The 27,585-nt window shown below is 47.6% G+C and overlaps 1 protein-coding gene across 1 annotated transcript; it reads right to left on the reverse strand.

Moving 5' to 3' along the window:
- Positions 1-753: 753 nt before the first annotated feature.
- Positions 754-27,582, reverse strand: LOC147415381 (coiled-coil domain-containing protein 13-like). The gene is made up of 17 exons (XM_086467339.1): positions 27,421-27,582; positions 26,795-26,977; positions 25,340-25,572; positions 23,125-23,273; positions 20,482-20,624; positions 17,479-17,568; positions 17,100-17,216; positions 15,770-15,874; positions 13,889-14,053; positions 12,208-12,384; positions 10,389-10,586; positions 9,798-9,934; positions 7,898-7,981; positions 6,971-7,099; positions 4,415-4,569; positions 1,449-1,563; positions 754-913 (listed from the first exon to the last, which is right to left on the reverse strand). Exons 1-17 carry the CDS (start codon positions 27,580-27,582, stop codon positions 754-756), a joined length of 2,502 nt encoding a protein of 833 aa, XP_086323465.1.
- Positions 27,583-27,585: the final 3 nt, after the last annotated feature.

Raw genomic sequence — 27,585 nt, forward strand, 5'->3', positions numbered from 1 at the left:
CTGCCTGACGGATGAATGCAAAAATAGGGAGTTCATAACCCGGATGGCAAGTTGTCGTACGGAAGGAGCTGGATTTAAGGGAGGTCTGACTGATGGCAGAGGTAATCTGCACAGGTTTCAGTGGAAACTCCACTGAGTTTCAGAAAACTCTGCTGCCAGTATGGTCAAGCAAAGAAGCAGGTTGGAATGGTGAGTGGAGGCCCCCCCGAAGTTCCCTTGTGGTATTCACAGGCCAGGCTAACCCACTCCCTCGGCACTTAAGCCCTGCAGAGAGCTGAGACAGGCAGGTGTCAGCGTGCTGATAAAAACCAGCATTCAGTTTGCTCCTGGCCTGACTTTGGAAGGGAGCTGGCATAACTTTGGTTTAGCGAATGCCTTTAGGCGCTGATAAAGGCAGCAGCATATTCAATATTGAGCCCTCTCGAGGGAAATTCTGTTGAAACTACGCGGGGGGAGTCTTGCCCCCCCCCCCCCCCCCCAAATCACACTGCGGAATTGCAGCTTCCGAAACCTGCGGCATGTGCAGCCTGGGAGCCAGCTGCTCGCTGGCTCTTAACAGGCAAAGCTTGCTGACACACAGAACCTTCCCTCTTTCTGTGTTTCCTCTCCATTTCTCATCCTCGCCTGCGGACGCTAAAGAAATGACACGATCCGAGGCTGCAAAACTACACTGCCACTGCATTTCAAACCACGGGCACGATGCCGGAGCTCTCTGTCCCTGCTTTGCAGCCCAAAGGACTCTGAATCTCTTGTTTAACTCTTCTGCTGTTTCTGCTGCCGAATGGCCTGTAGAAAGATGTCCTTCACTTGGTCCATTGTGTCTTGAAACAGTTTAAAGTCTTCCTCTTTCTTTCTCCCAGCAGCCTCCAAAGCATCCTTCAGAGCTTCGTTCTCAGCCAGCTGGATCACAAGCCTACGAGGAAACAAAAGGGAAACTTTCATGTGAGCTGCGGAGCTTCAAAGCAAATTAGAACAGTGCTTCAGCTCTGGGGGAGAAAACAGAGAAACACATGCTCTCTGCTCGTTTTATGACAGGCATGAGAAAGAGCAGACTTAACGCTTGGTCCTTCTCTCTTTGAGACAGGGTATTAGATGACCAAGATACTTTTCAGATCTGTTTTGTTAAAGATTGTCATTTTATTTTCACTAACAAGCTTGCAATCGACGCACAAGGAAAGAAAAGGGAAAAAAAAAAAGGCGTCGTCCTTGCACGTGTTTTGTGTTGCTTAATACTTGCATTAGCTTAACTCTTCTGGATATCGGTATAATTACGAGGAAATTTGTGTAAGGATGACCTAGACAAACTCAAACCAGAGGATCTGCCGTTTCTACAGAGTTTGCTAGGTTTTCTCTTCTGAGGAGCGGGTGCAGGTAGTGCCACTGCTGGAAGGACAGCCATGAATTGTAGCTATTGTAGGTAACCCAGCACGGAAAGAGGGAAACCGTACCTTGTGCTCAGCTCCTCTACCTGCGATTCCAGAGGCAACTTGGAGGGCTGGGCTGCAGAGGGCTCCTTCCTGCCACCCACAGTCAAGGGGAGCCTGGAGTGACTCGCAGACGGGCCTGTCGATTTAATCACGACATGGAGTTTTAGGAAGACATTTTCACGGGTAGCGCACTGAGTAAATATCAGGAAACGGTGAATCAGTGCTAAGGAATCTGTTAAGTTCTATGTATATCCATGAAGATACCGCAAATGTATAGGACAGGCTTTTATTTTAATCTCCTTTCAGCAAAACGCAAACACGATGAGTTTGCACTGCAGGGCTAAACGCAGGAATGTGTGTGCCTACCTGTTTAGAGCAGAAAAAAATCCAAAATATTTAAGTGGCGAAAAAAAATGGATGAGAGAAACAGTTGAAAAGGATTATTTTAATGTTTATCTTGTCGTTGTGTTGCCTCCCGAATGCCCGTGATAACGTTTGCGTGTGGCACACGCTTCTGTTTTGACCCCCAGCACAAACACTGCCCAGGGTAAGTGCAGGAAAGCACTTCAACGTGTACTTCAACCTAAGGTTCTGATTCAGGAATGCTCCCCTCATTTCAAAGGGACACGGGACCTTTTTTCAGGGTTATAGGGAAAATACGATTCGAATTTACTGCTGGGATGGGAGGAGCAAAAACCCTGGGGTCGGCCAGTGAACGCCTGCAAGGGAAGAAGGCTCAGAGGAGACAGGCAAGGACGATGGGCTCAGGAAGCTCAGAAAAGAAGGTAGAGAGTGACCACAGCCATTGTAGAGGATGCTGAACTCCCCCAACCAACAGCAAGGGGGCCGGAGGGTGGTCTTTGCTGCAGACAAAGGGCTGATCAGTCGAGTAAATGCGAATGGGCTTCCCTAAAACGACCAACAGAGCCTTGAGCCAGCCAGACCAACGTGAGGGAAGCGTGCACGTGGTTCAGCCCAACAGAGAGCATAAAAATCAACCCACCAGCAACATGAACTTGGAAGAAAACTGGTTTGACCTGGCTTCAACCCATGTATTCCTTTCCGGCAACTGGGGACACCCCGTGTCACGATGGTGAGCATCCAGGCTGGTCATGGGAGTCGTATTTACCTTGTGATTCAAGTGCATATCACAACTGCTGTATCGTACTCTTGTGATTGCACTACACTGCTGTATCACTTTTCCAAACTAAGATCCCACATCAAATACCTTCCAAGGAATAAATTCGCTATTAAAACGCTAAATCCTCCTCGTGTGGAACACCTAAAAGAACCGGGTCAGAAAGTATTGGACTTGGACAGAAACACGCGAGAAGAAAAGGCTCTGTTGATCGCTTTTGATCTCGAGGTGGTGTTTTACAGGACTGAGGAAAACCTGCCGTTACTTACCTATTCTCTTCTGGGATTATTCTTTGCTAATTAGAAATTTGGATAAGACAGAAAAAAAACCCTGAAAAGCATGAATAATTTGAAAACACAACTGGGTTGTTTCTAGCTACTCAGCTTCATTATCTGCTTCCCTTGAATTGAAGAGACTAGAAGCATTAGATGAGCAATTAGATCAGCTCTCTCCAATTTTGCACTTTCAGAAAGAAAAGAAAATATTATGTTAATTAGCGGGTTCTCTAGTCTCTATTTCATATTCGATCTTTTCATTCCTTCTTATTTCCTCAACTATCTGGCACGAAGGCATTTAGATAACCTACATGCTCTGCTGAAGAGGTGCATTCCAGACTTGGAGACTCATTTCTTGAGCAAACTCCAGAGACTTTTGGCACCTCACAAAGGGCTGAGCTCTCTTCAAAGAAGGGTGGTGAAATAGATTTTTACCTACTCATCTTACAAACTTAGAGAGGATTTCTTCTCCTTACTCTTACTGCCAATCCTTTTCAACCTTTGCTTTTAGCCCTTCAGCAGACAAGACTAATGAACTAAATATTGAGTAGGAAGGAACCTGTCCGCTGGTAAGAACAGCCTGCTGCCTCCAGCTACGAAATGCCAGTCTCCCAGAGGTGAGTTATCAAACGGTTGCTGCAGCACAACAACGTGACCAAAACAGCTCAGGCTCTGGAGGGTTCAGCGCTGTTACCTCTCGGAGGCTGCGAGGGAAATCTAAGCGGAGTGCATGTATGAGAACAGACCAATACATCAACGCTTTGCGCTGCCAGGTGGTATAAAAGTCTGAGCTCTCAAAAATTCAGTGAAATTCTCCTCTAGAAGACAGCACCAACATGCTCCCACCACACTGCTGAAGGCATGGGGTGAGTAAAAAGTGAACCACTGGGAGCTGCGTTCCCACCACTCTCGTCTGGCTACTGCCTGTCCCTGCACACACCTGGATTTCTTCCTCTGGGCACCTGCAGAACCGTATCAGGGCTCCAAAGCCTCTCACCTCCAAACCCTCCCGGGAATCACAAAGGGCATCCCACAAGGTGAGGCCCAAGCTCTCTTATCAAGGTGAATGTCCTCTATCCTAAAGGCCAAAGGCTGCAGCACTTGGTTTCTCAGCACCAGGTTTCTCTTAGGATCTAAGTTTTTCTGCACTACCTCCTCTGCTGTCAGGCTCTTGGTTAATACAGGTAAGACAGCTCTAAAAAATCAGTGCTCGCAGAAAAACTCCTCTGAATCCTGTTCCTGTACACCTAATGCTCTCGACACGCTGGATGGGTGCATGGCAGCGCTTCCCTGGAGGTCCTGAACGCCGGGTGGATGTTAGACTGTGATCCCGTGGAAGAAAACACGTTGCAAAAGTCCTGCTCCCACTTAAATCTGTGACAAAATCCTCTTCAACTAAGTGCGGCCAGGATTTCACCTCCTGGCTTGGCCCACTGGCTTGAGTCGGTCCAAATCGCGGTGTGTAAGTTCAAGCCCTTGTGGAGGTTTGACAGATAAAAGAGTCCAAATGTTGTTGCTGTCCATTAACCACGGTGGGACGGGGGACATAGGTGCAGATAAGGGCTCCACCTCACCTGCTTTGCTCCTCAGGGGGGGTTTCTGTGCGCTCCTGTTCCTCCCTGGGTCCTTTTGCAGTTTTTCAAGCTGCTGTTCCAACACGACACATCGCCGCCGCTCTTCCTGAAGCCTCTTCTCAGCTTCTAAGGCTTTGTCGCTGCCTTCCTCCACCCTGATGGGCAAAAAAAGGTGGTTCAGCTTATTTATTTCACGACTAGCAAGCATCAGTCAGTCTTGATACTCAATCCTTCAGGCTGCACAGCTCCCAACAGAGGGAAAAGGAGAATTTTCCGTGCATCCACAGGCAGAAATCCCAGCACAATTGTTCCAGATGTCATCCTCCAGATTTGCCCACCAGACTTAACTAGTGAGTACAGTGAATGGAAGTTGCCCAGGTCCCTTAACACTGGCTACTCGGGTGAACTGACCACTCAGACGAGCAGGCAAGCTGCAGATTGCTGAGGAGAGATCTTTTATTACAGGAATCATAAACTGTGGGGTTTTTTTAAACACGCAGGGAAAATTTGGAAGGAAAATAGTTTATAAAACCGCTGTCTCGTATTTAGCTGTTTTGCGTCAGTTATCTGCAAGAAAGAAAAGAAACTTGACGTTGCTTTTAATAAACGTGGCCCTTAGACACTACTGTGGAAGGGAGTGAGTGGAAAAGAAACGGATGGTTCACGCTGCAGCACAGAGCAGAGGGGCAAAGTGCCTCAATTCACCCCAAAAAAACATCTTAGAAAAGCAACTAGAAAAAATTTGACATGCGCCCACAGCTGCAGTCAGTGGTGCATCTCCTGGTACCAAATGATTTAAAGGAGTTTAAAGCTAGAGAGAAACCTGAATTGACTCGCTGTGTGGTATAGTGCAGAATAAAGGAATTTCCTTCTTGACCCCACGGGTGATAGCTGACTAATCCCTGAATCAAAAGGCTGGACCAGTCTTATTTCCCTCCTAGTTGGCATAGCTGAAAAAAAAATATTACGACTGTGATAAAATTATATTGCTATCTTAAAAATCTAGCTACAGGCAAGACTCTGACCTCCTGTGGCAGCAAATTACCAGACTGGTGACGTGCTATGAGAAATTGTGTTTCCCTCGGTGGTTCTGAAGTCACTAAACTTTCACTTGACCAGGTCTTCCCCCAGCATCCACAACCAGCGGAGGAAAAACGACAAGGCTAGCTGGTTTTTATTAAATCTTCTGCCAATATGAATAACAAACTAAAACGTTCCTCTGGCTCTTCCCCTTCCCCCAGCAGGGCCCAATCCTCCGAACCCTTTACGTTCTGCTCCGCAGTGACTGTGCAGCCCCGTCCTAAATCCTGGCAGCTGCTGTTCAAAACCACCACTCGTGTAACCCTTCCCAGTGCTCCTCTCTTGACTTAAGCACTACGTGCACTGCTTGAGCTTCGCTGCCCCACGCTCTGACAGGGGAAGAGGAGGAATGCACCATTTTTTTTTTTTTTTTACACATATTCACGTTGAAATGTGACCGGGTGCTCTATTATCCTGAGGTCCTCCAAGAGTTATTGCACGCGGTCTCACGGAATTTACTTTACCTGCAGGAGCTCTTGATAAATGTGCCGTAACTGTGGAGGTGCTGAATCATCAGTCTGCGGTACGTTTTACAAGCGACTCTGCATTTCATTGACTCCACGTTCTCCATGACCCCACGTTTGTGATGGCCCCATTTCAGCCATCACTCACACCTCCATCCTCCTCTAATTGCAGAGCTCTATTACACTCACCGGACTTACAAACAGGAATAAAAGTCTCCCCGTTTGTATTTCCAGGATTTAGCCCTTAAAAGCACAGGGGATGATACCTTTACCACAGTTACCAAAAAACGTGTTTTCCTGACTGCGATGAATTGTACGGCACAAAAGCCAGACAAGCGAGGAATGGTAACTAGCGTAAAATCACGCAAGCAAATAGGGCCTGTTGTATTCAAAAGTGCACAGACAAACACATACCTTCCCACAGGCTGTAACGCAGATTTGGGAATCTAATAATATACGTACTCTAACTGCGAAAAAAAGCAGTAGCTAGAAGGTATGTAGACAGAAAAGACTTTGCTTCCTGCCCTCCTAAAACTGGCTTTTAACACCATCTTAAATTGAACTGAGTAATAGAAAAGAAAAAAAAAAAAATCACTGCTCTGCTTCAGTTAAACCAGAAGGAATTCATTTAAAAGAGGATACAGCGAAACTTAAAAGAGTGTGAATCTGGAACAGAAGTCAGATTGTAACTATAATTACAGTATTTACTACTGATGAATAATATTGCTGCCTAAATCAGACCACACACATAAACACACGAATTTTAGTTTTATCTAGGTGCAGCAAGCTTGAAGACGACACTGTTTTCTCTGTCCTTTGTTCTAAAAGAATAATAATAATAAAAATGAATCATCAACTAGGCGGGGCAATTGAGCAGAAAAAATTTAAAAGCCCCTCTTGAGGGAAAAGCTCACGCTGGCAGCGTGGGGGTGCACCGTACAGCCTCTCCCACGTCTCAAGCGCTCCGTCATCGCAGCATCCCACAAAGGATCCTGGCGGAATCAGCCTCTACCTTTTCTGCAGCACAGTGACCAGCTCCAGGAGCCTGTTCCGTTCCACTTCAGCAGCCTGGCAGAGCGCCTTGTGCTCTGTGACCTGCGTCTGCAGCACCTCCAAATCCGGGCTGTCAGCGCCAGCGAGCCTAAAAGCAGCAGAAGCGTAGAGAGTTTGTTTCCCATTTCAGCAACCAAAGAAATGAAACAAAGAGGGGATTTGAAAACCCTATCAAAATACACTCGTCTGAAGACTAAGCTAGAATGCAGAGCCAGGCTCCCTACCTCCCCCCAGCACCAATCTCTACGCTGCAATAAAGGAAAGAGAAAGATTTGGAAATAAAGCCACTGTGAGTTTCACTAGAAAGGGGTTTTCCCTCGCAAGGAGGCTTCCCCTTCCCATCACCCCTGAAACCAAACTTCCACCCCTGAGCAAGCCACGATCGCTGACTCTCCTCCCTTTGCTACTGCCCAAGTAAAACAAGCCTGTACGTGGGCTCTCCAAAAGCTAAGCCTTTAAGCGGCACGCTGTTGATTTTCTCCCACTGAAAGGCTTCAGGCAGCATCAGTACAACGGCTGTTCTTGTGCCTGATACCTGACGAAAGGAAGGGGCAGTTTTCCCACGCATCCCATTATTATGTACTTCATCACTTCTCCCATCTCTCCCTGCAGGAGTATTCAGGAATATGTCCTTTAGAGCAAAAAGCAGGAGAAAACGTGGTGACTGGGGGTAAAAAGGGAAAAATGGGATTTATGGGGAAATAAAACTAGAAATCGATTAAAAAATTAAGACAGCAAGAAGACATTAGAGCCTTTGGCAGCAGGTAGGAAAGGACGGTGAAAGAAGCTGTTCACAGCACCAAGGCAGACACGGACAAGGTTTGCCAGCAGCTCGCGGAGCGTGGCGGGAAACCTCCCGTGTTTTCGAGGAAGTTGATGCACGTACCTTCCAGGCGTGAGGTTAGTACCGGGAAGGAAAGGCTGCGTGGCGGCGGACTCGACAAGCGTATGGCCCATCTTGGACACTGTGCTGGGAGGAAGAAAGCTTTGTGAAGCCCTGAGCTCTCCAGAGGGCAGTCGCCCAAGAACTCCGGACCTTTTCCAGTGTCTGTGTTTATTGCTGCCTTGTAGGGAAAAATCTCCCAGAGCTTCCTAAGTGGGTATCACTCCGGCTCTGCATACACAATAGCTCAGCTTGCTCCCCGACTCCAAAACACTGCTGCAAAAACACCTCGTGTCTCCGTTTTAGGCAAAAACTACCGCGCAGCGTTCGAGCTCTGCGCTTCTGGGGATACTTTGCTGGCCCTCCAGACCGGCCTGGAGGAGCTCCACGGCACAGAGTAGCCCCACAGCAGCTTGTGAGCAGGAATTTCTCTCGATCCCGCTTGGCTCCAGCTGAGCACGCGGCCACACAGGCGGCCACTGCTGCTCTGCTGCCTCAGACCCTGGCAGGGAGCACCCTCATCTTGCACCTTCCCCCACTAGGATGAGGGACAAGCACAGGTTACTGTGCATGTTTTACGTGCTTTCACAACCAACAGAACCCCTGCTCTGCAGCCACGTGCGCAGCTTTTCTTTCCAAATGCCCTTTAAAAGTACCTTTATACAGTTTTCTGAACCCTTCTGCTTTGTGGAGACGCTCAGGAAGAGCTGTCAGGCTTACTGCTGCAAGAGGAGGAGTGAACTGGTAACACGAGAGTATCACCTCCACTCTGGATGAGTTTTATGCATAATGACAGGTGTGCTCGGGAGGTAAAATTCAAGTTTTCCAAACTTGAGCTCCGCTGCCTCAAGGCAAGTCCTCCACGTTTCCTTGCCTTTAGGCTGCAGCTAACAGAGGATAAAGCCTTCGTATTGTGGAAGAGGCAGAGCTGCCTTCCAGGCTAGGAGCGGTTAACCCCCAAAATCAAGTGAAGGCTGATAACGACAGGAGCGGCCCAGTCTAACAATGCAGACTTTTATTTCGACATCTCCGAGGGGCTTTAGCTCCTATTTATAGCATTTTTCATGTCATCTTTCCTGATAGGAAAAGATGATTCACTAAAGTAAAATGAAACAGAGAGTTCATCAGCATATTAAAGTTAATGGAAGGAGTGAGCCCTGCTGACCAAGTCATTAACGGCTCTTGCAGTTCTCAGACTCCCTCGTTGCCCACCTGCCAGGTCAGCTGGTTTCGTGACCGAGCGGTGTCGGCCACGTACACAAGCAGTCAGTTATGCATCGCACTTAGCGGTTTCTACAAAGCCATTACCCAACCTCGTTTTCCCACTTGCCTTCCTGCTTACCGTCAGCAGCCCTACGAAGTAAAAAAGTGGCTAAAATGCAGATTTGCTCCGTGAGAGCACAACTTCTGCAGAGTTAGAGGTGGGAGAATAAAGCCAGTCAGAGGGGTATAGCAGTGGAGATGCAGGCACAAAGTCAGGATGCTCTAACTCTAACTCAAAAAGAGCGAGAAGAGCTTTTCTTAAATTTTGTAGTAAAGCTCTACTTAGACTCAGGGATACATCTGATGATTTAAAAGCCAAATTCATTAGAAGCCCCGTTTCTCATAAGAGGGAAGAATCACAGGTACTTAAGCTAACCACATAGACATCCTCTGAGCTGCAGAAAGGGAATTAGCTGCGCTGCCATCATGCCAAATGCAGTAATGTCTGCAAGTCTGTGTATCTTTCTCTGTTCCAGGACGAAAGTCGACGAGATAACGTGATTAGAGATTCCCATATACTGTAAACAGGCTGCCACAGCTGTTGGCACACAGCACTTGTGGTTGGAGCCAACTGCCTGGGAAAACCACGCTTCTGAATAACTCCCAATCATTTTAAACATTGACATTGGGGGCTTCTTACCGAGCAGATCCAATCCTTCCAACCTGATTGCTGCCTGATGCCAGAGGCTTAAACAGAGTAAAACCTGGATCTTCCAAGGGTTCAGAAGGTGGTGGGTCAGCAGCTCCTGAACGGTCCCCTTGATGGGCAGATTCCTTCTGTTGATGTTGGAGCAGGTTATAAAACCAGTTACGCAGTTCAAAGGAAAATAGCTGCGTCCGTGCCTAATCAGCAGCTTAAGATCATTGCTACGAGCATGCCAGAAGGTTTGATTTACAGGACTTCCTCAGAAACTTTTCTTTCGTTTCTATCCATTGCAGGATGGAAACAACAAAAGTCAGTAAAAAGTTGCAATGTCATATGAAATCCTAAGGGGGCACACAGTGTTGCTAGAGAACCCGCAGCACAGCACCACCGCTACTGGTGCCAGCATGGCTGGTTTGTGTCCCTAACCCAAGTTTTACCTTGGGTTCAACGCTCTAGCTCCCATTACCGAGGGACCTGACAGACTGAAAATCTCACCGCGGCCCTCTGAGGGTGTTAGATCAATGGGAATAGATCTCAAAGGATTACAACGTGCGCTCCTCCAGCTCGTTTCTTCTGGCTCTCTACCTGGAGTGCGAGTTGCCCAATCTCCTCTTCCAGCTCTTTAACCTTTGCCTCTCGTTCAGCCACCATCTGTCTGAGCTGCTCTAGAAGGCAGTTTTGCTTCTGAACCTCGCTGTTCAAGTGCTGCCCTAGCATCTGCTGGGACTCCTTGTTCTTCTCATCCTGCTGGTTCAGGTGCTCCTGCATTTGCTTCTGCTGGTTCTGATAACACAGAAACAAAGAGTGAGATACTGACTTTTGTACACAACGATCATTAAGACTCTTTGGGTGTTACACCCCCCAAGACAAACACCCGTTTAGGAATGCTGGGACAAGCCACTGCCCTGCCAAGCCCCTTCCTCAGCGTAAGCACGCTGATGTCACTAGTGCTGCTCCAAGAATCTGGTCCGTTACGTTTTAAGCACGAGATCACCTTGTCTTGCTCGTGGCGTCTGTGCCTTGAGAAGACTGCACAGCACATCTACGGGCAATGCCCAGACACACGTGGCTGGGTAAGGACCGTCCATCCCCACTGTGGGTCATATCAAGACTTTAGTGACTGGATGGTGCAAGTAGAAAAGACCTGAGCAATTGAGAGATTCAGCTTTCTGGCGGGTTTGCTACTCGGTGTGGCAGAAAAGAGAGCACGAAAGGCTGGCCTTTGACAAAGAAGGTGACTTTTTCATAAATTGGATACAAGTAAAGCTTTCAATGTGCTTTTTGTGAAATTAGAACACAGTCAGATTGTGCAGTAGTGGCAGTAAAAGATGAGGGATGTATGAGACAACAGCTATGAGGCTAGGCTGCTTTATCAACGGGCTTTGGAGTTTTTCTCACACTGACAAATCTAACACTTGTTGGACAGTTTGTTCCGTCAAGCCAACCAACTGCAAGCAAGGTGCTTCTTTGATGTAAGGGATAAAACAAGTTAACCCTTCCTTCCCAAGGAAACTCACATCTTTCTGTAACGATTTTAGTGAGAATGCTCAGGCTGTGCAAAAGTGACCACAGTTATTTGGCTCCCCTGCAATCTGCCTAATCTGCTGGTCCGTACCCGTATTCCCCACGGCTGCCTGGTGGGCAGAAAGGCAAATGCCAGCTTAGTCATAAGCATGTCTTCGCTAAAACCGAGGTACAGAAGCAAGGAAATGTGATTTGAAACTTGGGAGGGGCTGGATCAGGAAACACAGAACTAACCCTACTAGAAAGTGGCATGTTTTCCACTCATGGTTTTTTATTATTGTAATTGGGGAAGACTATTTAGAATCATGGCAGGACGAAAGGATGCCGCAAGACCATGAGAGCAGCCATTTATTTCAGCATAACTGCACCTCGAGTCTCTGCTAAAACTCTTGGTTTTGAAGAGGCCAAATCCCCTCAGCTACTGCGAATGGGTGGGCGCGTGGTTTAGTGCACGGGGTTCAGCTCGTGCGTTTTAGGCTGCGTCCCGCACCAAATGAGAGGGCAAGACGGCAGGCATTCTAAGGAAAAAAAGTATCTCCCAATGAGCTGAAAGCAGGACAAAGTCCAGCTTCCTGAGTCAGGAATGAAGCCCTTCCTACTAGACAATCCTACTTCAATGCTGCTGCAAACCGTTTCCTCCGATACTTGCAGCTTAGAGCCACTTTGCTGCAACTGTGTCACGCCTGGTGCCGTCTCGCAGCCTTTACACAACCCGATGCAAAAGGGCTTTGGCTGACTAGGCAACCTCCGCTTGTCACAGTTTGATTCATCAGGCCCCTGTACACCTGAAGGTTGTCTGTGTCACCGTGTCATTAAACAACACCATGTTTCATCACCGATCTGCAGGGGCTGGGACCAACAGGAATAGCCAAGACTGTACCAGTAAGGCGTCTATGAGCTCATCGTCGTGTTTTCCTTTCTCCAGCAAGGTGACGATCTGTTCCTTCAGCGTCTTCACCTCGCTGCACAGCACTTTGTTCCTGGCTTTCGATGCCTCAAGTTTTCTTTTCACTTCCTCGTGACTTTTTTGGAGAGCATCGCGTTCCCCGCTGAGTTTCTGCAGTGATGCAAACACACCAAGGGAAATGACAGCGACAGCCTATCACCCAGCCCCAGGTGCTCTGGTGAGCTAAAGGAATCACCCAGCACCTGGGAGAACCTAAAAAAAAAATAGAACTGGCATACCCCATCATCCCGAAGCAAGTAGAAATTACAAGTGCTACTACTCGCTGCCTGCTTGCCAGCATCAAAAAAAGGTCTGTCTGCTCAGGAATACGAGTGGACTAGGTTGCTTCAGTAAATGCCAGGAAGCAAATAATAATTTTGTGTTAAAATCTCATTCTGTAGGCTCCTGCTTTTTCATTTGCCTCATCATTCTCCACGGGGAAGCTCTCTTCCAGCCAGATACAGGGGGGGGATGCCACACTGTCTCCCAGAAGCTGCCCTTGGCATATGCTGCCCCTTGTGCCATGCCTTCACCCAGATGAAGCCGGCCAGGGAGCACGCTAGAAGTGAAGTAGTAACGGAGAAGTGCGAGGGAAGTTACTGTGAACGAAGCCTGAAACACAAAGGCACAAGTGGAACCATGCAGGCTACAGCTATTGAGGAAAGCCTTCCCTGTGCTGCGTGCCTGTAGCCACAAATCTTCTCTTTCATTCTCATGGCCAAGAGGGAAAGGTGGGCATCAGCCCATTGCTCATTTTGTTGCCCAGTTAAACTGTGGTGAGAAAAGCAGGAGCTAATCAAGCTCCGGGATGGTGCCAGGCAGCCTCTACAGAAGCGACTACAGTGAAGAAGCACAGGGAGATGCGCTTTGCTAACCTGGGTAGGTGCAGCTGACCCCAGCTACCCAGGTTTCTTGTGGACACAGGGCTACACATCCTTTCCACCTCGGGGTTTACCACGTGTGCCACTAGCTATAGCCTCCCTCAACCCCTCAACAACGGTTGCCCGTTTATTTTTGTGGCAATTCCATGTGACAGACAAACGGTGGGACCCATTTTCGGAATGCCTCTTAGAGGGCGTCTGGCGTCGCTCTCAACGTTATCCTCTTCAAATGTAGAAGGCCACAGCCACCCAGATACGTGCGGTGTGAGGGGGACGTTTGTACTTAACACCACATGAAGAACGGCCAAAGGGTGAGAGGGATGCTACAGCCTTCGGATGCAGCTGTAGCAGGGATTTTCTCTGCGTCCACCTTCAGTACAAAGCCAGTACCAGCTGCATTGCAACCCAGGGCCTCCCTCCCTCTTTCCAACATCACCCATCAGGCACAGTTGTCAGATGGCCACATTTCAGGCCAGGCAGACGTATCTGACACACCAATCATGAAGCAGAGGGGAAGACCAAACCTTGTACTGCAGAGGCAGGCCTGGCCACGTAAGAGTGCGGTACCGAAAACACACGTGGAAGCCCTTTGCTCAGTCTGTGAACTACGGCAGGACTTCCTCCAGCAGATCGAATGGGTTCCTGACATTGTCTCCTGGTAGGGTGTAACATACACCCTGAAGGTCAGGGAAGTTATTACACACTATATACCCACACAGCTCAAGGTTTTTTACCTCCAAGGTTTCTTTCTTTTCTTTTTCCAAGCTGCGAATCTTCAGCAAGTTCTTCTTTTGGGCTGACAACTTTCTCGGATCAGTCAGTGCCAGCAATTCCTCATCAATCTCACTCAGTGATGTTCTGGTCTTGTTTTGACCCAACTGATTCTCCAGCTCTCGAACCTAGGGGACAATAATGACGACTCATCCAGAGGCTTTACCAGGGGTACAGTGGTCCAGCATCAAAGAGGACATCACCAAAAGGAGCTCAGAGTGTAGCATCATATTACTTCTTGACCTTATTGTGGTTAACTAACATAAAGCAGTGTCTGCTCTTTCAAATTTAAATTTGTTAGCTGCTAACAAAAATGCAGATGTCTACAGCATCTGTGCAGGGAGGAGAGGTGACACCAGACCTACAGGAGAGTCAGGACATGTGGGAGATCTGTGCCTTACTGGAGCCACGTGGGGAGGCCAGGCAGACACTCCAAAGCATCCTGAATGCCACTAAACACGTGTGGGCAACAGAATAATACCTTAGATCGCCTCTAAAAGGGCAGACACCCACTCACCCCTATACACTTAAGCACCTTGGTCTGTAGCAGAATCACCATCCAGGATGTCCACAATCCAAGGCACAGTTCATCAGCCTCAACACAGGTACCTAGCACTGGCCTAGATGTCTTGGGATACTGGAGACCCATATGATGCAGGATTTACAAGTCTCTGGAGAGATGACCAGAGGTCAGAGGGACACCCTATGGCATCTGGGCTGGCATTAGACACTTAGGTGCAGCCAAGTGAACTCAGCCCCTGCATCCCAGCTCTTCACCACAGACTTCTTCGAGAGTCAGTAGAGGGAAACGGGCACTGCTACAGCACAGTTCCTCTGCCCTGTTCTGGAGGTGCCTCCCAAGAGGGGATGCACCTTTTGACTCAGTGACTGTATTGACAAGATCCCCACTGACTACACAAGGGGCCTGAGGAGGCTGGCTCAGAGAGAAACTTCTGCAGTACCGTAGAGTACAGTACATGCAGTCTTCAGATGAATCCCAGCCAGGGGGTCTCATGGAAGGAAGATGTAATCGGCTCAAGGGAAAATTCAGTCAATCAGTGCAAAAATCAAAAGTTTGTTGGCATATAATTAAACAGCGGAAAAATGGAAAAATACGTATCAAATTGCCTGAGAGAAGTTTGATTTAAGATGGAGACAGAACTGCCTCCCTGTCTCCAGCCGACATTTCGGCTAGACTGTGCCCTTCAGGAGATTCAAGAGTTAAAGATTTTACTCAAGTTCCTGGGGGAACAACTTGAAAAACTTATCTGGCCTCAATTCTTCCCATCTGACTTTAGGCACTGAACAAAGGTGTCCAAGTCAGAGCACAGACACTGGCAGGGCTCCTTCAACACTCAGTGGAGAGAGGCACCTTCAAACCATCCTGGGGTTTTAACTAGGCTGCCACAGCTCTCCAAGGTCCCTGAACTCTCTCCTTCAACAAAGATGTGAAAGATTCCCAGCTTAAACACTGAAACTTGCATGTTTGCAATAGACTAATTAAAATAGTTTGCAGGAACTCCGAAAGACACATCAACACATATTTAAAATTTAACACCCCACCTCCCCACACATATGTGCACACACACATATAAACATACCAAAAAACTATATAAAAGTTACCATAAAGTGTTTTATTCTAACAGTTGCTTCCTTCAACAGAGAAAAACCTGGCCATCTATTTGCAGTAAGCACTGCAAAGTACTGGGATATGCCTTATAAGCAGGTACAAATGTTAGGAATTAGGTAAAGAAGAACTAAGAGTATCTTTAACTCAAACTGAGGGAACACCTCGACGTAGAAAGAGCATCCCAGACCCAGCACCACGCAGGGTCTTAACTCACCTTGCTTTGGAGAACAAGAATTTGCTGGGCTCGTCCACGCCAGCTGCCAGAATTGGTCAAGAGACTTTGAATATTCACATCGTCACCAACTTCATTTGCTAAAAGCTACGAAAAAGGGATGAACACCAACAATAAGGCTAGGCTCAAATACACGGGTTGGGGAGAGGGGAGGGAAAGCTACTCTTCCCAGCGGCAAACACAAAACACTGTATCTATAAGCAGGGGCCATTCTTTATCGCCTGTATCTGACCCCCTGTACCCCACGTGATGGAAGCTCTTTCAGATCGTTGCCACGGTACAGGGTGTTGATGCTTAGGAGGGGTTGGGCTAACGTGAATTATTTCACTTTGTGAGGTGGGTCATTCGGTATTTCGACGTTTGAGTAATATCCTTTGAGTTTTGAAAAACGTGAATCGGTGGTTTGCTGCCTGCCGACGGGGAGGGTCAAATCGTACCATCCAGCTGGGCGTCAAACTGTGCTAGTGTTGTAAAAACGAGGATTTCAAGTTCGTCACCGAGGTTGACTAAGCGTTACTAACAGGTTTCCATATTATTTTTGATATCATGAACACTTAACCAGAACGAAACAGGAACAGAGTAGAGGTATTTTCTTAATACACACCCTTGCCACCAGGAATTGAGCCAATCTCTCTTGCACAGTTCTGACACAGCCACATTAACGAGAGCTAAAGTTAGTATGAAGAGCATTTAAATTATTTATAAAAAGGTCAGCAGAGTTCTATTTTTAGGACCATATCCTCTACTCTGATCCGCATTGCAGGTCTCTTCTGCAAAGTAATGAAACCCAAGGAAACAGAGCACATAGTAACACGTTAAAATCCATCACAAATCAAAGAGGAAAAGGTTACGCCGGATGTCACTCCAACAAACTGTTGTTTAAACATGTGCTGTAGTTCAAGTGTGGCCTTTAATCCCGTTGACTTCCACGGGACCGAAGCCTACGCTGAAAGTCAATACACAATCAAACGTTTCGGAAAGGAGGAATGGGCCTGAACGTATGCTGCAAGTCAGTCACAAACCTATTTGGCTGAACTGGGACTTATAAACCTTCAAGAATCTGAGCCCATCGTGGCAAAAGAAATACTGGACGCAGGCATCCAGCTATGGTGGCAGAGCATGAAGGCTGTGTGTCCACGTGCACGCCTTCCCAACGCAACCACTACACCCCTGGATTTTCTTACCTCCTTACACTTCACTGAAATACTTCATGGAGGTTAATCAAAGCTCAACAGAAAAGCAGCTTCCTGATTTCCCAAGAATATACCTCTCGCACGGGATCCCAGCCACAGACTCTGTCCTGCAACAGTACCTTTTGGGTCATCTTCAGCTCCTGCTTTGCAGACTGGAGTTGGTTACGATACTCCGTCACTTTGAAGTTGGCTGTGGTTAATTTTTCTTGCAATGCTTTCACCTCTGGACTTTCAGCCTTTGAAGAGAAGAATGTACTTGGGGAGAACGGAATCCTCAGGGAAAAACTGAAGTGATTAAGATCCACAGACCCATCAGGATCGCAGAATCTTTTTTCCCCAGACCCATGCAAATGCCTTCCCTCGTTTTTGGGGTCACAGAGAAGGTACAAACAGAGCAAATTGGTTATAAAACTAGTGACACGGGTACATCCTTGTCATGAGGAAAGGACTGTGCAATGGGAGAGAACTAAATTTTCCCTTTTCAATTACAATTCGTACCAAGTTTCCTTCTATCATCTGCAGAATTGATTGCTTGATTCCTGCATCACCACCACCAAGAGAATGTATTTTTTCTATGGCTGTCTGTAGCTGGAAAAAAAAAAACCCACAACATTGTTATTATAGAATGAACACAGTGAAGAGCACATCTCCATGGAATAGTAATTAGTAAAAAAGTACAACAGCGGTTTTGATGATCCTGGATGTTTACTTACTCTAGAAAAAAAAAAAAGTACTTCATTTTCCCCTTGATTTTTTAAACACAATCAGTAGGAAAGCATATACTTTTTTTCCTGAAACGCTTCCCAAAGAAGCACATGTTATTTTACTGTGGTATAACTTCAGTGAAAACGTCTCTGGATCCGCTGAGATGGGATCTGTTATCAAGTGTGGAGACTTCTGGGGGATTTTATCACCATAGGTTCATAAAGTAAGTGTTTATATACCTAAATGCAAATCCAGTACCGTACAGATCAGGATGCTGTCTCTAGATTCTGGATGCCAGTTTACCCATTTTGAAAGAAAATCACAGGATATTTCATAAAAAGCACATAGTTCTACTCACCAGAGGAATGTAAAAGGAGAAACGACTACCTAAAGCCCTATAGCTGAGATTCAGTAACGATGTTAAAGCTATTTTCTTTAGCTGGTGGCTCTAAAGTAGCATTTCTCAAGCCGTGAAGGGTATCTCTCCTGTTGGTTGCCACAGCAAAGGCAGGCAGTCATATAGTCCCTCCTGGTCTGAATCATGCCCAATGTTGAGGTTGCAAAGACTTCTTACTGGAGGGGAGGGCAGGGAATTTGGAGCTGGAAAGGCCAGGAAGTGTTGCTTTAAAGGGCTGAGACTTCATTCTTTGAGGTGGGCGGGAAATCTTGACTATTTGCCCCAATTAAAGAAAGCTGTAAGGAGCAGCTTCTTCATTCAAGTGATACCAGGGGAAACCCGGCGTGTAACTCGGAGCCAGCTGCAACTTCACCCCTTCTTTGCAAGTCAGTCAATGGTTGGGCCACCCTTTCTATCCAGCTCATCAAGTCTTTCAGTCAATGGACTGAGAACGAGACATTTCAGCTAGTGGTGGCAGCTGCTAGGTCAAATCCTAAGGAAGCTTTCTGCAAACATCCATTTGCAGCCTTTGTTTACATCTACCACCCTTTGCCAAGCGATTGCTCAACGGCCACACCTTCCATTTTGTTTGTGGGAATGTAGTCATGTTAAAACACTTACGATTTACATATTGTTCGGTCCTCATACGAGCAAAGAGCTAACAATTATGTAAAAGGACAGTGTTTTCCACTGGGGAAAGTGCATCTTGTGAGGCATTTGGAAGGTACCATCACCACAATTCATTTTGCAGAGCTTAAGGCATCAAGAAGTAGGCAGAGGGGATGAGATTCGACTCACAAATTAACACGTTCCTTGCTCTCGGCGTGGGTGTCTCTATAAAGAATGGAGTCTCGTCAATACGACCAGGGAAGTCTAATCTTCAGCTCACTCTACAGCAGACACCTACACTCCATCGAGTGGAGGGACTGACTGCACACTCGGTCTTGTTGCCCACCCACAGCTGTCTAGTCCCCTCGGAGGCATCCGAGGGTACCCCGGAGGCCTTCGGCTGCTCGCCAGCACTGCCTGTCCTGTCACGTCTAACAGCCCTGCAGGGATGTCTGAGAGGTCAAGTGACATCACAGACTGGACTTCTACGCTCACGTGTGGGCAACTGAATTGCACTTTAGCTGTCTTGGCTCTTCCTACAACCAATGGAAAAAGACGAGTGTGTCTAGACAGTGATCTTCTCTCTCATCCCTCAACATTTTTCATGGATACCTCCCACTGTCCACATCGCTTTCTTTTTACCCATCTTTTACATCTTCATATAGTTCTACTGAACAAGTAGAACCCACAAACTCAGCCAGTGACCATTAGTTTAGAGAAGAGCCACCCCAAATGAGGTTAGGAGAAAATACAGCCCATTGACCAGGTTTCAGCGGGTTCACGTTGCGGTTCATCTTTACCTCAGACGAGACAGGTTGCTGTGTTTGGGTTTGATTCTGATGGCGCTGGTGTCTAAGAACAGATTAGCTCATATCTAAAGTGTCCATCACTGCTCTGACCAGCAATTATTGCTTCTTGAAAATTTCTGTTTGCGTTGAGTTTGATTTCCTTTCCGGAAATGTCTGTGGTCCCTTCTTTTGGGTCAAGATCTGACGATATTTTAGGTTTGTGTTTGAATAACGGCCATTACAATGCTACAGTAGGGGATTATAACCAAGTGGATTTTACTTGAAATTATTCACGGCTTGCTCCCCTACTTGTGTGATTTTGTAGATCCCCAGCTACACGGGATGTTTCTTAGCCAGCCTGCCAACTGTTTGACAAGACTCCTCTGACCAAAACGCTCTGGATTTTTGCAGGAGTCCTCAAAAATTTAATCTACCATTTCTTGATCTTTCAGGTAACTAGAGCACAATTCAGATAGAGGCACAATTCCTGATCAGAAGTGATTATGAAAGATGCAGTCAAAATGCATCTGTCAGCATGACAAATGTTATTGATCCATTGACATGCTGTCTCTGTTCTGGAAGTACTTACGCCAGAAAACAGCTTTCATTATGTGGATTAATAAAGTTTCGAAGAATAGAGTACCAATTCATGACTGGTATTAACAAAGTGGGAATGTAAGACATAATAATATGAAATTTGTACCTTCTCTCAAAAAAAAACCACCAGAAAAATATCATTGCCATACTGTTAGAAAAGCCCTTGTGCTTCAAATCCAAGTGAACACCCTTTCCCAGCTGCTCCTTTCTGCAAAGGTGAAAACAGCTGAGGGCACACATCCCTCCTATCATGGACAGACATTACCAGAATTCAAAGCAAACACAGATTTAAGAGCAAATTCAAAATGGGAACATGAATCAAATCCAGTTTCTACAGCTCCTCTATCCCAAAGGCTGGATTTCTCTGGTTTAGCATGCAAAAGAGAACAAGAAAAAATGCCTCACTTCTCTCTCCAGCTCTTTGACTTTGTTATTCAGTTGCTTCACTTTGGCTTTTTCACTCTCAGCCTCGGCAGTTATCTCACGATTCTTTTTGGCCAATTCAACTATTTTAGTAGCTGCGACATCTCCAGCTAAACCAGCCGCCCCTGAAAAGTATACATAAAAGCAAAGGACATGTCTTAGAGGCAAGATTCAGCACAGATGACGCTTTTCTTCTCTGTCCAGTGCACAATGTTCTTTTATTGTCTAATCCATTTCTCTCAGAGCTGTGCCAGGCACTTAAGTGAACAAGTGAGGGAAAAGAGGCGTCAGCGGCTCCAGCTGGATCGCCTGCTCCTTTCAGCCAGCATCACACTGTGGCTAGCAAAGCCACGTTTCACACTTCAGCAACAGCCACACATCAAAAGGCCACAACAGCGGTGGTAGCAACATTACCACAGAGAAAGGGTAGAGGTGTTTTTCTGCTCGCCGCTGTGAAGGACAGTTACGAACAGGTTTTTGAGGCATATTACAGAAAAAGACAACGCTCTGTTTCGCACTGGTTGTTTACTACTGGAGGAGCTGCTGAAACAGAGGTGCGAACTTTTCTAGACATCTGTCCTAAAAGGTCAGGCACACTGTGACAGTTGGGCCCTGGATAAGGTCCAGGAAATGTCATTGTGCCTATTTATATGTCCCTTGAGATTATACATGGAGCCTTTACTGTATGACACGTTTAATTGCTCTTTTAAACTGGTACTTCATTCACCTCCTCAGCAGAGAGGGTTTGGTTAGTGTCACGGAGAAAGCAATCCCCAGGACTGGCTCGTGTGTCACTCGTGTTCTTGTGAACATCACAAAGGTCAAGAAAAGTTCTTGCACAAGTGCAAAACTAATATGATTGTACACCATGTCCATGGAAACCTCTAGCTCAGCAACGAGCACGACCCTGCAACAACAAATCCTTGGTGGGATAAATGAAGATGGAACTGGGCTCTCGTCATTCTTCTTAACTCTTCCATCCTCCTTCAGCGCTCTGAAGTAATGACTTTTCTACTGACATCCATGAAGATTATATTGAAGAACCAGGGTGAGATGCAAGGATGACAGATTACTCTGAAGTGAATTCTGAGTCCCACAAAACCCCTACAGACATTAAAGGGGCAATGCAGAATATAGCTGAGAACAGAATATGACTCTATATCACTATTTAAAACCCTGTGGAGAGCATAAATTTATTATTTTTAAAAGCATTTCCACTGTTCTCACTCCTTTATGTGATTTGTGTTTCTCTTCTCATCTAAAAGCTACTTTCTCCCTAGTTTTCATGACAAATAATGCCTGCTAAGGATCACAGTAAGTACTAAACTCACCAAAAGCCAGGCTGTTGCTTCCACGTGATGGTCTTCGAACACACTGTACACATTTAACCAAAGCTTTTAATTCCCAAACAATGTGGGCGAATCTCTTGCCACGATGTAGACAGGGAAGACAGAGGCACGAGGCAAACTGCTGCAAGCTGGCATACGAGTCAGCCAGAGAAGCTGCAACAGCACCCCTGGCTCCAGACCTGACCCAGTCATAGCTCATCGTGTCTCCTACATACAGCTAGAGAGAGATTCTACGAATTAAGGCGTAATTTAAGTGTTACTTATTCCTGCTTATTGCTGGTTTCCCCCTTCTCTATTAGCCCGGTCACCACCGCTGCCCTGAACAACAGTGGCACCCAGTGGAGGAGGTGCAACCTGCACAGTTCAGCTTCCCGAGGACACCCAAGCCACTTTAGAAGCTGGACTTTGCATTCCCCCAGCACCCTGCTCAGACAAACGAAAGGAGCCTCCACAAGGAATTTAACACCACGTAGCACAGAAAGCTGCAACACTGTTCTTGGACATTAACAGAGAGTTTTCCAAGCCACGATTTCTACGAATCATCGGGTTTTGTGCCGATAATAGCAAGCTTGCAGAAGATCTGTAAGGAACAGAGGGCACTGCGCCCCCCAGAAGAGCGTTCTACTTCTTTTCAGGGACACATCATTATCAATAACACCTTAGGTCTGACCTGCCTGACTACCAGAAGTCATTTGGTCCTTTCCACAGCTCCCTGAGATGGGGAATAGCAGTATTCAGATTTTGCAGCTCATGGCACTGAAGGGGAGAGCAAGTGTACGTGCCATTCCATGCGTGAGTGCTGACCTGTCAAACCACCGTGAGGAACCTCCCTCTGCAAATAAAGCAATGAGACTCCTTACACGGGAGAGACAGGGATGTTCAGCAAACTCTGCAAATGCAAACCAGTGTCAGACCCTTGCAAGTTGAGGGAGCAACTCTGAGCGTTGACTAAATCTATACACCGGTGTCCAAGTATTTTCAAAGTTCGGAGGCAAGTGGTTTCAGTGCTATTGCAAATTACTGCAGGCTCAACAGAGCTCTCGGTTGAGAGCTGAATTTTGATTCTTCCTGGCAAAAGCTTATTACAGGAGTGGAAAGGGAGGCAACCAAAATATGACCAAAATACTCCTTTTTAACAGAAAGCAGGTGAAGAGATGTCACATGAATATTTCACTGCCCGGAGCTCACAATGACTCTGTCATCCTACCTCTATTGTCACCACCATCAAGCAAACACTGGTACTAACACAGCGAGAATACAAAGTTACCGTGCTTACCTGACAAAGCTAATCTGTCCTCCGGGATTTTTTTCTGGAGTTGCTTTATTTCAAAGTCTTTCTCTGTCAGCAGTTTGTATAGTCTGCAGTTCTCATCTTGGACCTCTCGAAGCTGATTCTGGAGCTGCTCGTTCTCAAGCTCAAGCAACCTGGGAAAAAAATAAGCCATCATGGCAAATGTCACTGTAATGTGCTTCAGATTCCAGGAGTAAAATAATTAAATGACTGTATGCTGGATGAGCTGAGTTTATCAGGAGTGAGTTTACTGAATTAAGCAGAATATCCTAAACCTCAGATCAGAACACCAGATGATCTGATCTATCCCTATAACTTATTTCTTCTTAAAAAATTCTGCACTTCCTTGTGTTGTCTGGGGCAAAACATCACAGAACAGGTACCTTTTCAGTGCTCTTGAGGTTACTGAATAGTCTTGTCTCACTCAGTCTTATGTATCTGGTTCCTCAGAGGAAATCAGAAGGGTTCACCATCCAGCATCCACGGCATCCAGGCTTTCCTTTCTGTACTTACCAAAGCTAACAGAAGCCAACAGCGCATCAGCTACAAAAGCTGCTGCTGAGGTTCTTGAAAAAGGAATGCTTCATAGCAACTCACAAAAGACCAATTTCCTCTGCCCCTATCTGATTTTCTTGGAACCCCACCAGGATGGACTGGCATCAGTTTGTATTTTTGGAATTCATTTAGAAACCAAGGCTATCAAAAAGCGCTCTGAACAGGAGGAAATAGCCTCTTGCTTCTCCTGTTCTTCGGTACATTGAGTAACATTCATGAGTTTCATCTCTCTGAGACATCCAGAGAATTAATAACTCCAATCTCTTTGCTGTCCTTACATGCTGGTACTGCAAAGGTAAAACCAAGAAGCTAAGGCCTCAGGGGCTCAACTCAATTGTGGGCACGCAGGCATCTATTTGAGATGCCCCAGGATTAGCTGAGCTCCCTACGTGAGGCCAGCAGCCACCACGCAGGGCTCTTGGGAAAACCTCTGGAGCCCAGGCAGAGAATCGAGAGCATCTCAGAGAGCGCTCGCCACCCCTGTGCGGACATGAGCCAACCCCAAGAATTACTACCATCCTCCAGCTTCAAGCTGTCAGCCAGATCCCTCCAGACAGCAGCACTTCAGGATAGAAATGAACCTGTCTCCATCCCCCAGAGAGGGGGGATGTGCTAAGCGAAGTCATACTGACACAAATAGGTTTGGGGTAGAGATCCTGCTGGCTCAAGCCAGCAGCTCCCGTTCTGTCTGCCTCTGAGCTTCCTCTTTTCTCCCCTCTGACTTTCCAGGCAAGGTCCCACTCCATACACAGGGGTGTCTCTCTGTGAGCAGCAAGCCAAAATGCACACAAAAGGCCAAGGAGGTCTAGTCAATACAACCAGCGTCGCCTACAGACCAGCTGCCACTGTGGGGTGATGCAAACGGCTCTCAAACTGCCACGGAGTGAGCTGATGAGGGGACTCAGTTCGGTTACAGGTGCCATTTGGGCTGCCCACCCATCCCCCAGCTGCTGAAGGGTGCAGACCTCCTGTGTCCTGGAAGTTCCCGATACCCTACAGCATCTCAGACACCATTAGACACCTAAGCCAGGCAGATGATTTGACCTCTAGGTTCTTATTATCTACAGTGTGACTCTGAATGCCTACATTTTGGTGATTTAATCTGGAATAGTGTCCCACTCCTTTGGCCTACAGAGAGATTGCTCCAAACTACAACAGGAGTAAGTTACTTGGATGATCACAGAGACTTGGATAAAGCTCAGTTGTTACAGTATAGACCCGTGGCTGTAGACATATCCACAGCCAGACAAGTCAGCTACCTTTGGCTTGCACCCATTGGTTGCTTTGCCCTTACCTGCCTCTGGAAATTTCTCATGTAGGGCACTAGTTTGTTTTCAAGGATAGGCAGGAATGAACCAACAGTTCCGAGGATGTCAGTGATCCTGAGTGACTGGATTTTGTCAGAGGGCAGCCAGCTGCCCCTAGCCTGTCACGCTTAATCCCGCTGTCCTTCTGCTCTCTGTTTGTGAAACACTGATAATACAGTGCACACCACAACGCTCTGAGGATAAACATGTTAGGGACAGCGAGAGTCTCCTCAGGATAATGAAAGCCCAACATGTGAAGACATGACACAGGTTGTGTAAGAGCATATGAAAATAGAATTCTGTGAGTTCCTGAAGGAACGGTGCTGCTATGCCTTTACCTTTTGCTGTTATCTTCATTTACAGGCTGTCCTGTTTCAAACCGGTTTAGATCACTCGAGATTCCGAAAGTCTCCTCTGCGTTGCCATTGTCACCCTTCTGACTGTCCTGCTTTTCCTTCTGACTGTCCTGCTTTTCCTTCTTCCTCTCCATTACATTTTGCAGCCGCCTTTGCTGCTGTTCTTGATAAGCCTTAAACTGCCTTTTAAAATGTTCATCCACTTTTCTGTCTGACTCAATTGTTTACTAAAAGCATAACAAGAAGAGAATAAAAGAGACAGAGATCAACATCGCTTTGAAAAACGTCCTCTTCCAGCAGCTGCTTCGCCGTTTTTCTTCACTGACCTCTGTGTGATCTCCCTGACACCGCCTCCTCTCAGCCACTGGGCTCTTCAGTCCCACTGTCTTGCTTCAAGGGCCTCTTCCCATAAATGGCTTTCAAATCGTCTTCAAAAAGGTTTTCGGGTCTTTTTCACTCTATCATTCAAAAAAGCAACGTTTTAAAATGTTTTTAAACAGATTCTGTTGAAATAAACATTTTTACAGAAGAGCAAGTTGGGGTCAAATCCATGCCAGCGTGGCAACCCCATTATACTGACGAAAGGGAACGCAGACTGCTTGCAACCATCCAGCCTTCCTTCCCACGTTTCAAGGAAGGTGGAGATCCCCCCGTTTTTAGGTTAATGTGGGAAGAAAGATTTCTGTTAAACCTAATTTTGGGGCACTAGTTGGCAAGAGCGTGGCTTACATCTTTCCCCCAATTCTCTAAGCATTAAGTGACAACATTAAAGCGATAACATCGCTACCTATTTCAATGTCTAGAGCTTTACTTAGCATGACTAAAGGCCATCAGGTTTCGAATTTATTCCAGCCCCCTCTCCTTCTGTTTGGCATTTACTGTCAGCAAAAAAATAATCGAGTGCACCTTTGGTCTAGGAAAAACAATCAGTACAAACTTTCCAAGGCACACCCTCCGCTGAGTAATGGCCCTTTCTCACACCAAGGCAGCAACCATCCCGACCAAGTGCCAAAAGGCACGTTATGTCCCTTTGTGCAGCTTTACCTCCACGCCCGGACCCCTCGGGCGTGGACGAGGTGCATTAAGGACCGACAAAGGAGCAGAGCCCGGTGCCTCTGCACAGCCCGGGGCCCCCGGGGGCAGAAGGGCTGGCCTGGGGGCAACCTTTAGCCCTCCGGCCTACCTGGGTACCGCCTGAACACAGAGGGCTCTGCCACAGAGCTGCTGGGGGGACGACACAGGGGGTTCCCTCTCTCCCCCGCCCAACGCCCGCCTCGTCCTGCGGCCTGCCAGGGCCGCGCTGCCTCTCCCTCCGGCTGCGCCTCCTGCTCCCGGCCCGGCCGCGGCCCCACGCGGTTCCCATAGCAACAGCGGCCCCGCCGGCGACAAGAGCAGGGGAAGGGCAGGGCCGCGCATGCGCCGAGCGCGGGACGTCACCGCCCGAGGGGCGGGGCTGGCGGCCTTCCCCTCAGCCCGGCCGCCAGGACAGTTGCCCTCAGCCGCCCCGGAGGCGCCACCAGGCCGCGGGGCCCGTAGCAAGCCCGGTCCCTCGGGGATCCGGCTGTGCCCGGGAGGGAAGCGGCTCCTCAGCCCGCCCCGGGGTGGGCAGGAGAGTGGCAGCTGCGGGAAAAGGCCTGTGCGCGGTGGAGGGGCGGCTCCTCATGCCCAACCCCCCCCACCCCCACCCCCCCCCCCCCCGGCCCCCCCCCCCGCCAAGCTCAAGCCCGGTGAGGGAGACGTGCCAGGGCGAGCAGTCGAGGAGAGCAGGAATGTACCGGCTCGGGGTGCCCTTTCCAGTAGCGCTGCTACAAACAGAAGCTCAAATGCCTCCATCTTGGTGGGATTCAGCTCACAGATTAAGGGCCACACAGTGCCTCGATGTGAGCAGTGCCTGAGCTCCCACCATGGACCAGGTAGATCTGGTCAATACAGGCAGCAGAGCCTGCAGAGGAGCTCAGCTCCCTCTGGAGTAACACACATGCTTGGTCAATCCACCCAGGTCTCTTAGGACATCCTAAATCAATGCTAGTGCCATCCTAGCTGCATTAGGATTTTCTCCTGGCCTCCAGCTGCCACTCTGGAGAGACATGGGCGTCCTCCTGCTTGTCTGCTGTCCGTGTGGATGTCAGATACGCTGTGGCATCTGAGATGCTGCCATCAGACGTGTATTTGGCCAGCTGAAATCCTCCATCCAGCTGCCAGCTGAATGCCAGTGTTGCTACCATGAC

Source organism: Leptosomus discolor, chromosome 6, assembly GCF_034619465.1.
Source record: "Leptosomus discolor isolate bLepDis1 chromosome 6, bLepDis1.hap2, whole genome shotgun sequence".
NCBI classification, from domain to species: Eukaryota; Metazoa; Chordata; class Aves; order Leptosomiformes; family Leptosomidae; genus Leptosomus; species Leptosomus discolor.